Raw genomic sequence first — 11,808 nt, 5'->3', positions numbered from 1 at the left:
GTTGTATGTATGGAGTTTGGTTGTATGGTTGAATTGTGGTTGATTGGTGGTTAATTTGGAGTAGGATAAAAATTGGTAATCGCGTAAACAAAGCCGTCGTAATGTCCGATTTACTTTAGACTGTTTTGTTCTTAACATCAGGACCCGAGAACTCACTGTTAGGTTTTGACCATTGCCATTATTAGATAGTTCATGTTACGAGCTTCGTTTTGATATGTGGTTCGTTTGAATCCGATGTGCGGTTTAGGAGAAACGGCCGTTTTAAGTAACGACGTTTCGCGAACGAACCATTACCCCTCGCCTTACTTTGATACATTGGTTAAAGACCTTAAATGACTAATTGGAGTAGGAAACATTTATGTAAAGTGGATTAGGCAGTTGGTAAGGTACTCGCGAAGGAATCGCCTTAAAACTCTTAATGGATAATTTATAAATGGTGGAGCCGAGGGTACTCGAGCGACTTAAGAGAATCGTTGAGCGCAAAGCGAGCGTTAGAGTCTAATTGGTTAAAGTATAGATTCATAACTGACTTTGGTTTAATTCCAACTTATATGTTATTTATAGGTTACCAGACTCATCCCAAGCCATTTATCACCCCCAGTCGCTCAGGCAAGTTTTCTACCCGTTATACTGTTGTTATGATGTATATATGTATATGCATTATCTTGTGATAAGTGCATGATTATTATTAGCAAAGTCTTGCGATATATTGGAGCATGTGATATGATATTTATATGCATGCCTATTTTATAATCTTGATATTTAATTGTTGATTCAAAAGCTTATAAGTTGCATAATACCTATGCTAGAGATAAGCAGTAGTTGCGTATACCCTTAGTATAGGGGACCCAAAGGTGAACATTTTCTAAAACCGGGAGTCGATATTCCCGAGTATATTATATATTTATATATATATAGATATAGTTTTCAAAACTATGAATCGAATAAGGTTTATTCGATAACTTTATTTTTATTAATGAATATTATTTTGAATATTCATTCAAGGGCTTATGACTCCGTTTATTCATATTAATGAATATTATGTTGAATATTCATTTGAGGACATATGACTCCATTTATTTTATTTAATGAATATTATTTTTTTGAATATTCATTCGAGGACTTATGACTCCACTTATTTATTAAATAATATTCTTTATTTTATTAAAGAATAATGTGTCGATAATCAAACTTACTTTTGATTATTCAAATAAAGATAGTACTTTCGTATAAGTATATCTTTGGTTATTTAATAATCATTTCAAGTATAAGTTTTAAAAATTCTACTTCGATTATATTTAAAAAGATCACCCTTATGGAAATATTATTTAAATAATAATATTCAGATATTTTCTAATATATCGGGACTGATTTATTTTATTAAATCAGCATTACTCCAAACATTCTTAAAAATGTTTTCGAGTCTTCAAAATGATTTTAAAAGTTAGGGCGGATCCCAAAACTCATTTTTATATTTAAGATCCTCCTTTCGAAGGGGATTTAAATACTCGCTCAAAACCAGAGGGATCCGGCTCTGCGGTGTATTTTATATTCGCAACAAGGTTGCTATTTTGATAAAAGAGTTTTTGATTACTTACCCAACACTCGGGAAGTAAAATTCTTGGAACAAGTTAATCCATTAACAGGCATCGCCTGGAAAATATCGGTGAGTTTTCCTTTCCAACTAGATACGACTTTTTGGTGGAGGCATATCAACAAGTTTCTTCTTGGGGAAAGGGGGGACGAGCTTTACGTTTCAGAGTCATGGATTTCATCTTAACTAGGAGTGGCGTAAGTGGTCGAGTGGCACAGGCCCAGCCTTATTATATTGGCCCAAATGGCCTGGAAGTTCCGCTAAGACGGTCCATTCCTTAGGAGTCCAGTGTTCGGTTGACAAGTAAATCCGACAGGTTCTCCTCTACATGTAGAAAATGGTGGGGTTGCACTACTGCGACTGATCATCGTAAGTGGTCTTCCTGGCGCGGCAAACTCCTGTAATGAGTTCATCATCCAGTTGGATATTTCTGCAACACTACCCAGAGCATTTCGGTCCAAAGGCTACGAATGGGTGGTTGTCGAAGCATTGACAGGGTTAAGCAATTATAATGGTGTTTCCATCAAATGAAGTATCTCGTAACTTCATTTTATTCAATAATATTTCAAAGATTGGATCTATCCAAGTCTTATCTTGTAGTCTCATCTATGTGATGAACTTTCGAAACTGTTTATACCTTGAACGGTGGTGGTTCAAGTAGTATTCGGAAAAGATATAAGTATATTGGAGTATCTTGTAACTTCATCTTGTCAACTTATATCCAGTTAATGATTATCTTATGCATGATAAAGATTTTCAGAAAAACGTTGAGACAAGGTTAGATATATGAGATCACCTTGTAACGATATTTTTATACAGTTATAAACTGGAACTCTGTGTATATTATACATGTCAGAGGATTTCAAAGATTGTGAAAAGTATATATGTATATATATATATACTGAATATTTGGCGACTTGGTCGCGTTAAGATATCAACTTGGTTCATTTCTTCTTGACCAAGACTTTCATGAATACTATGAGAATGCTCATATATTATTAATTATTATACATACTATTTCGACGGGCTTGTTGCTCACCCTTGCTTTCTTCTTTCATCACACAACGACAGATAGAAAAGATGAACAGGACCAAGCTTCCAATTCGTAAGCGATCAGGAAACGTTCCGCGGTTTTCTGGAAGCGTTGATGCCGCCGTAGCTGAGGTAGGAACTACCAATAGGCTAGGCTTTCAACTATTGATGAACCAGACTTATGTATATTATGAATTGTAATAATGGCAAAGAATATATAAATTATTCATAAACCCTTTTTAGGTGTAACGGTTTATAATTGTAGAATAAAATGACTTGTGTTAATTTTGGTATTCATCTCTGAGACTATAACTTGTGGTATGTGTGTGTGTGTATATTGTGAGGTCACAGTACTCAGTAGTTGGTTGAATATTAAGATTAAGTATTGATAAAGGAAATGGAACTCGTGACAACCCGAATCCCCGACCCCGGATTTGGGGGTGTTACAAAACCTTTAGCCAAGATCACGACCAAGCAGGTTGCACAATTTATGTGGGAAAATATCCTATGCAGATATGGGATTCCTCGAATCCTGGCCACTGATAATGGAACGCATTTCAACAATGAAGAGTTCTGGAAGTATTGTGAGGTGAATGAGATCGAGTTGCGGTTTACCTCCGTAGCTCATCCACAAGCAAATGGACAAGCGAAAGTGGAAAATCGTATAATTTTAGATGGGCCGAAGAAGAGGATCGAGAAATCCAAGAATAATTTGGTGGATGAAATACTCCCAATACTTTGGGATTATCAGACTACTTGTAGAATCACAACCGGAGCAACACCCTTTATGTTGGCGTATGGAGCGAAGGCGGTTGTTCTTGTGGAAATATCACACTCGACTCCAAAAATCCAAGCATACAATGCTGAAGAAAAGGAGGAAGGGAAAAGGCTAGCCCTGGACCTAGTTGATGAAGTACGAGATGAGGCACATGACAAGATAGTGGATTACTAGAAAAAGGCTTCTTTCTACTATAACTTAAGGTTAAAATAAAGGTTCTTCAAGCAAGGTGACTTGGTTCTAAGGAAGGTGGAAGCTTCTGGTATTGGGAAGAAGGGAAAACTCACCCCAAATTGGAAAGGGCCATACAAGATCAAAAGTGTTCAAGGAAGAGGATCCTACAAGCTGGAAACTATGGACGGTTTTGAAGTTCCAAGAACTTGGCATGCTCAGAACCTCAAAGTCTATTACGTATAAGTCTGATGGGAAAGATGTTCATTTGTCAAAATGGCAAATAGGTTTAAAAGCACGTGGAAGATTTGCTTGCTTAGGATTTTATGTTTTATAAGACTATTTTTTTTCAAGTTTTAGTTTTACTAAGACTTGTGTAAGGGATAAATCCCAAGAGTTTATGGAATTTTTAAAACTTCCAACATGCGATATCGAATTCTAACAACACATAAGATTATAACAAATGAACCAAGTGCATGAATTAAAATAAAAAAGTATAAAGTTTGATAAATAGAAGAGGTTGATATAAGTTATGAATATAAATAACAAAGCCACGCAGGGCCAATGAAGACTCTACGAAGCAGAGGTGCCATCGGCATCCATGTCGTCATCTCCTCCGCTCTCACTCGACGTCTCAGCGGTGTCGGTCTCGGAAGAAGAAGAGCTGAGATTCGCTGAAGCAGGCCTGGAAGACAACTCTGGAGGGGGAAGAAGCTGATCCCGAGGGGCATTATCCGAGACAACTACACGAGTACGGAACCTCTATAGTAAGGTCTCATCATCGGGGCACACATAGTCCGCTGGGTTAATGTCGGGACAAGCCTCATTCACGGTCCCAATGGTCGTGTCCCAACTAGTCCTAAAGAACCCAGGGAACACTGTGTTGTCCCTAAACATCATGGACTAAGCAAACTCCTCCGTGTCCAGATAAGAATCAATAACTATATCCTTCTCGGCCTTCAGAGTGACCAGCTCGGTATTCGCCTCTCCTAGCTCCTCCTCCTTGCGCTTCATCTTCTTCTCTAGCGCAGCATACTTCCTCTGTTGCCTCATGAGGGCATTGTCCGCATTATCCGAAGCCTTCTTCCATGATTCGGCTTGCCTCACAGCCGCTTGGAAATAAGCATTGGACTGAAACAAAACGATAAGAAAAGAGCGTCATGCAAGAGAATGCTACGAGCATATATAAAAGAAAAAGGAGTTAAAGAGGGAAGACCCATACCAAGGCCAAAGATTGAGAACCCATAAGCTTTATCCTCTCCAAATCTGGACCCGCCATAATATCGGTGAAGTCCTTAGGGGTCAGAGAGTGGTAGGACCTGCAGAGCTTCATCAATTTTCTTAGGCTCTACTTGAGACAGAAAGCATGCATGTAGACATTCATTAGCAGTTGCACTTATAGTCCTCACACCAGCAATAGGATCACCAATAATTGCTTCTCTAGAGTGACTTATATCCCACTTCCTTGTTTGAGTTTGTTGACTTGTGCCTTCATCATTTTCTTCATTACTGGTATGACTGGTAGATCCTTCTTCTCTTTCTCCCCCAGAGTTTATGCCATCAAATTCAGGTGTTTGAGATGAGCTTCCATTCCCATGATTTTCCTGTTCAATAGTCTCTTCATTCATCATCGGTTGTGCATTGATTTCATCTTCTCCATCATAATCACTATCAATGTTGAGGTTTTCAAATGCAAGGGCTTCAGCTTCATGTTCATCAAGGCATTCTAAGCCTGGACACTTGTCATCATCAAAGGTCACAACTGTGCTTTCCATGATCTTCTTTTGTTCAAGCACATAAACTTTGTAGGCTGTTCTTTCCAGTGAATATCCTAGAAAAATTGCTTCAAAGACCTTTGAGTCAAATTTTCCCACATATTCAGAGTTGTCTTTCAAAATTTAAAACTTGCTTCCAAACACATGAAGATGCTTTACAGTAGGCTTTCTCTTAGACATGATTGAGTAGGGTGACTTTCCCTGTGCCTTGTTATTGAGATATTTGTTATGAGTATAACATGCAGTGTTGACAGCCTCTTCCCAGAAACTTGTTGGTAGCTTGGCGTGTTACAGCATTATTCTAGCAGCTTCAGCCAATGTTCTGTTCTTTCTCTCAACTACTCCATTTTGTTGAGGTGTCCTGGAAACTGAGAATTCTTGAACAATGCCTTTGCCTTTACAGAATTCACTTAATGTAACATTTCTGAATTCTATTTCATTGTCACTCCTCAGTCTTTTCACACAATTGTAATCTTCAGCCTATTTTTCTATCTTCTTGATGTGCTCAATTATGATGTGTGGAGTTTCATCTTTAGAGTACATGAACTCTACCCAAGTGTATCTTGTGAAATCATCCACCATCACAAGTGCATATCTGTTCCTTGAAATTGATAAGACATGCACTGGCCCAAATAAGTCCATGTGAATAAGTTGCAAGGGTGCACTTATGGAATTCACAGTTTTTGACTTGTGACTAGATCTTTTCATCTTTCCTTTCTGACAAGCTTCACAAACTTCAATTTGAGCAAATTCCAGTTTGGGCATGTCTCTCACTAACTCCTTTTTGACTAAGTTGTTAATTGCCTTGAAATTCAAGTGAGACGGCTTCTTATACCATAGCTTGCTTTGTTCTTCTGATGCCTTGGTGTAGAAGCAGCAAATACCATCCTTATTTGTTGAGTCTAAGTCTGTAACAAACAAGCTTCCTTTCCTTGCTCCTTTCAGAGCAACTTCACCAATTTTCTTGCTGATAAAAGTGCATTCTTCTTTGTTAGATAAAACTTGAAAGCATTTGTCTGCAAATTGGCTAACACTGAGAAGATTCACTTCAAGACCATATTTTAGTGCTACATCATCAATGACAACATTTTCAGAAACAATCTTGCCATATCCCATTGTGAATCCTTTGCTATTGTCTCCAAAGGTCAACAATGGGCCAGCTTTCTCCTCAAATTGTGATAGCAGGGCCTTATCACCTGTCATATGTCTGGAATATCCACTGTCAATGATCCATATGACTTTCTTCACTTTTCCCTGCATACAATGAGATTCAGGTGTGTTTAGTGACCTAAGCAGTGTTGGGTACTTTCTTCTTGTTAACTGATTTAGCAGAAGTAGAGTGATTTGTTTCAGATAAAATAGAGTTCAGTGATTTTTGTACATTTTCCATTTCTGATGTAGACTCAATTTTTGTTTCTTTAAGGTCTACTCTCAGTTTGTGGCAACTCTTCATCATTTTCAAGTTACAAGGGAAGCAGCCAAACTTATCACCGAAATGAGTAGGGATCATTCAAATCTGCTTCATTATATTTGCAAGCTCCTTCAGTTGGCTTACTAACGCCCTTTTTACAAAGGTGAGTTAGATGATATGCAGAGCCATATTTTTCACACTTCTTTCCAGGAACATCTGCAACATTGGTCAGATTATTGCTTTTTTTATCCAAATTCTCCCATTTCTATTTTTCTTCTTCTTTCTTGCATCTTCAATCTTGGTTTCTTTGACAATAGTCTTGGTACTTTGATTGTCCATAAGATTTTCTTCAGCCTTGGAAGATTGAATTGAATTTGCATTCTTCTTTTCATTATCCTCATCTGCAATTTCTAGCTTGATAATTAATTCTTCCTCACTAAAGTTTACTTCACAAGTCTTAAACACAGGTGAACCAACATTTTTCAGCATCACTGGAACATTTTCACTCTTTGTTTCTTTTCCTTAATCACCAGTCTTTTTCTTTTTGTTGTTTAAGGTAACATAATCAAGATCAATAGCAATGTTTGCACATGGTTTATTTTTCTCATGGTACTGACCAACCAATTCAGATGCATTCTTGAAGGATTTCAACTTTACTTCACTTTTCTCCAGTTTTTCTCTTAGCACAGCCTCAATTTGATTTGCATACTTGAGCTTTTTTTTCAGATAACCATTTTCTTGTTTCAAGGATTCAAGCTCCACTGTCAACAATTCAACTTCTTGTTTTTCACTTTCAAGCTTCTCATTTAACTTGTTAATCTGTTAACTTCTTCATTAGCAGCAACCATGCTTGTATAAATGTGAAACATTTCTGTGCTCATCTTTTCTATAGTTTCCTTAAATTGATTCATATTTAAATCAGTGGAGGTAAGAGTTGGTACCTGTGATTTAGATGAGGATGATTCTCCTTGCTCCAAGGCCATGAGTGCATAGTTTCCTAGTTATTCATCTTCATCATTTTCAGAGTTATCCCATCTTTTACCTTCTGGAATATAAACTTTGCTTTGTTGTTTCTTCAGAAGAGCTTCATACTTTGCTTCAAGTTCAAGATAAGCCTTATCTTTCTTTGCCTTCTTAGGTTTCCTGCATTCTGTAGCAAAGTTGCCTAGTTCATCACAACTGAAGCACCTTATATTAGATCTGTCAACAGATCCTCTTTTATAGCCATTCTTGCTATCAGAATTGTACTTCCCTTTTTCCTTCCTGCTGTTATCTTTGTTAAAAGACTGTCCTTTACTTTTGAAGTATCTTGGCTTCCTTACTCTAATATTAGAGAATTTTCTAGCCAAATAGGCCATTGACTTATCTAGCTCATCCAGTTCTTGAAGTGTATAGAACTCATATTTTTCCAATTCCAGAATGACTTGTTCCTGTGAATTAATTGTTCTTTGCTCACTTGTTGAGGCAGCTGGAATATGAAATCTTGGTTCATCATTAGATGTTTGACCTTCATTTACAAGTAAAACACTCGAGCCATCTATAACATGTCCTTGTCCAGATCTCAATGATTTCCTCTGAATCATTTCAAGTTCATATGTTTTAAGAATTCCATATAAAAATTCCAGTATTATCCTACTCAAGTCTCTTCCTTCCCTGATTGCTAAGATTTTCTGTTCCAAATGATCAGGGAGAGTTAGCTAGAACTTCAGCTTCATAGTATTTGTCATGGAGCTGCAAGTCATTTATCATCCTGTTAAATCTTTCAAACACTTCCGTAATACTTTCATTTGGCTTAGCCATAAAACTCTCATACTGTGAAATCAGTATCCTTCTTTAATTTGATCTAACTTCCTCAGTTCCCTCGCAGAGTATTTCAATCTTTTCCCATATTTTCTTGGCAGTGTCACAGTTGACAATGTTGTTGTACATCACATTGTCAAGTGACTCAATCAAAATCAGTTGTAAGCTGCTATCGAGGGAAACTTTCTCCTTTTCAGGGTCAGAATACTCAGCAGGATCTTTTGGAGCATAATGAGCAGGGATATCCATGTCTCCATTTGTAGATTCCTCAACTCTAACCATAAGAGTGAAGGGTCCATTTTTGAGGATCTGAGTGTAGAGTGGATTGGCCATCCTAATAAACAACATCATTTTCTTTTTCCAAAGAGTGTAGTTAGTTTTGTCAAAAGTAGGAATTTTGATGTTACTAATTTTCTGTGTATTCATTCTTCTAAGAACTTAAATCTGTTTACTTTTAGATTTTGCTATGATACCACTTGTTAGGTAATGAATCACACATAGAGGGGGGTGAATGTGTTTTTCTGTTTTTAGGCTTTTCTTGAAAGTTAATGGTTGAACAAAGTAAATTAATTCTTTTATAGAAAAGTGTTCATGCAGAATTTAAACTTATAGAAAATAAAGAATACAGATCTTCAAAACTCACTTAATTTTATATTAAAATTAAGACTGTTTTGCTATAAAAATTCTAAGCTCTTTGATGTTATAGAGTTCAGCTTCTTCATGAGAGTGTTACAATAAATTTTTATCTAAATTGTTACATCTGACTAAAGGACCAGTGTTAACTTTATAACTTAGTTAACTGCTGGTTTACACAGTGGATAATAAACATGCTATTAGCTTTTCTAAACTGTCACTTGTTATTTATATTTATAGAAAAGAAAATCTTCCATTTCTGTCTTAGCATATCTTTAGCATCCCGTGTTCACTTTAATCTTCCTCTATCAGTTAATCTTTGTCATTGATCTTGCACATTCTTCAAGCTGCTTTTTGTAGACTTGTCAATCCAGCTGTTGGATTGTTTGTTGATTGTTTATCTTGGATATTAAACTGGTCTGCAATTCTGTACTTTGAGACTGTACCTCGAGATCTCCAGTTTAGGTCTATAGAACATTGGACATATCGATAAGTGTATTGGCTTATCGAGATCTCTAGTACTCTATATTCGGTTTGTCTTATAGAGGTCTTCAGTTCTCTATAAGATATTTTAGACTTGTCGAGATCTCTAGTCTTCACATCTTCACTTTGACTTATCGATAACTCTTAGTTCTCTAGTGGCTTCTTGACTTGTCGATATCTCAGAGTTCTTTAGTCAAATTCACCTTACCGACATCTCCGAGTTCTTTAGTGAATTTTGACTTATCGATATCTCTGAGTTTTCTAGTAAAACTTGACCTATCGATAACTTAGAGTTCTCTACTGAATGTAGGCTTGTCGATAACTCTGAGTTCTCTAGTGAAGAAATGACTTGTCGATATCTTCAATCTTCAGTTCTTCGATTTGGCTTGTCGATATTGTTGGGTCCCAATGTGTTTGTAGAAGGGGGGTTGAATACAAACTATACCTTTTAATCGAATTTAGTGCGGAATAAAAATTGAAACAAAATTCAAGTTAAATAAAAATATTATTAAACTTGAAAGGTGTTACAACAACGGTATCGATTACAAGGGATTAATCTTAAATTAATTATCACAAATCTAGAATAAATTCGACATGAACTTTTTCTATTTTTGTAATAAAAAGAATCAAATGCTAAACGCAATTTGAGATTAAGTACTAGAGATTTTGATCCGCTAGATTGTTACACAAGAACAAGAAAATGATTTCTAGTTGTTTGGATTTAACTTTAAAACTAGAAATTTATGATCTTGAAATTTGCAGATGAAGGATGAAATATTTAGTCGGCTGCTTTTCTTTTATGTTCTTGAGTTTTGACTTCTGTTGTGTGTATCAAAATGAATGTCTGCTGCTTCTGTCTTTTAAATAATAATTAACAGAACTGAAATGAACTGGCATGACAATCCCACAGTTGGTAGAACTTTCGGTGAGACAATCTGTTGTACTACCATGACAATCGGCCTGACAATCTGTTGAACTAGCAGAACTTTCGGTATGACAATCATTTGTACTAGCATGACAATCTGTTGAACTAGTAGAACTTTCGGTATGACAATCTATTTGAGCTGGTATGACTTTCGGTATGACAATCTGATTGTCATACCAGTTCAATTGATTGTCATGCTGAATTAATATTGAATATAAATTCAAAATCAATTATGAAAATTCCTAATATTAATTCAGAATTAATTAATCAATTAATTCAATTAATAAATAAATAAATCTTTGCAGATATAATTTATTTTCTTAATTAAACTATATGACTTAATTAATTAATAGAGAATTAATACTACTCTTCAACAACAACCATTCTTCTAAAAATCTTCCGAAAATCACTGTCAATTATGAATCAATTCCACCACTTCAATGTTGACACTCGATGTACTGTCTGGTTCATGACTGACTAACTTTCGTGACGTTTCTTCATGTCTTGACTCTGATAACTTGATTTTCTTCAGATTAAATCCCTGTAATTATCTGATACCCTGACAAGATCTCTGTAACTTGATTAAATCCACAATCTTGATTTATATCACTGAGGCTTGATCAATTTCTTGAACTTCTTCCAGTGAAGTAATTCCTCAAGTCTGTAGATGAACATTGTTTCTGAATCCTTTGACAGATGTTCTTATTTGAGTTGAGTTAAATCCTCGAATAAACAAATAGGCTATGACATATGCCTTTCAGATATTTTCCTGAGTTCTCTGGTAGCTTTCCTGACTTCTCGATAAGCCATTCTGGAGTTTTCAAATGACTTCTCTATAACATTAAATCTGTGACTTGTAGAGATCTTGACTTTGAGTATTTTTCTGCAAACAGATTTATTCAACTCCAAGCTTCTTCAAAATTCTTCTGAGGCGTGATCTTCTTGATCTTCTTCCAGATAGAATCGTTAGGCTTGATACTGTTTCAGGAAAATGGCTTCAGTCTACTCCTTTGCATTTTTACAGACTTTAAGTGTTACAAGTACAAAATACAACTTAACATAACAATACAATTTACTTAGGGTTTGCCCCAAGCTCAACTGATTACTAAAAATAACAGTTCATTAATCTCCTCCTCAGCTCAGGTGTCCACTTGGCTTGCTTCATACTTTGATCAGAGATTCTAATGACATTGTTATGTCTAGTGA

General features: G+C 36.0%; 1 protein-coding gene across 1 annotated transcript; it reads left to right on the top strand.

The window, feature by feature from the left end:
- The first annotated feature begins 3,116 nt into the window (after nucleotides 1-3,116).
- Nucleotides 3,117-3,578, top strand: LOC141685716 (uncharacterized). The gene has a single exon (XM_074490804.1). It carries the CDS (start codon nucleotides 3,117-3,119, stop codon nucleotides 3,576-3,578), a length of 462 nt encoding a protein of 153 aa, XP_074346905.1.
- Nucleotides 3,579-11,808: the final 8,230 nt, after the last annotated feature.

Source organism: Apium graveolens, chromosome 9, assembly GCF_009905375.1.
Source record: "Apium graveolens cultivar Ventura chromosome 9, ASM990537v1, whole genome shotgun sequence".
NCBI classification, from domain to species: Eukaryota; Viridiplantae; Streptophyta; class Magnoliopsida; order Apiales; family Apiaceae; genus Apium; species Apium graveolens.
This window is presented reverse-complemented; position numbering and strand designations above follow the sequence as displayed.

What these genes read in the sequence shown, in the direction of transcription:
- LOC141685716 (XM_074490804.1), top strand. Translation starts at nt 3,117, where the DNA reads ATGTGGGAAAATATCCTATGCAGATATGGGATTCCTCGAATCCTGGCC.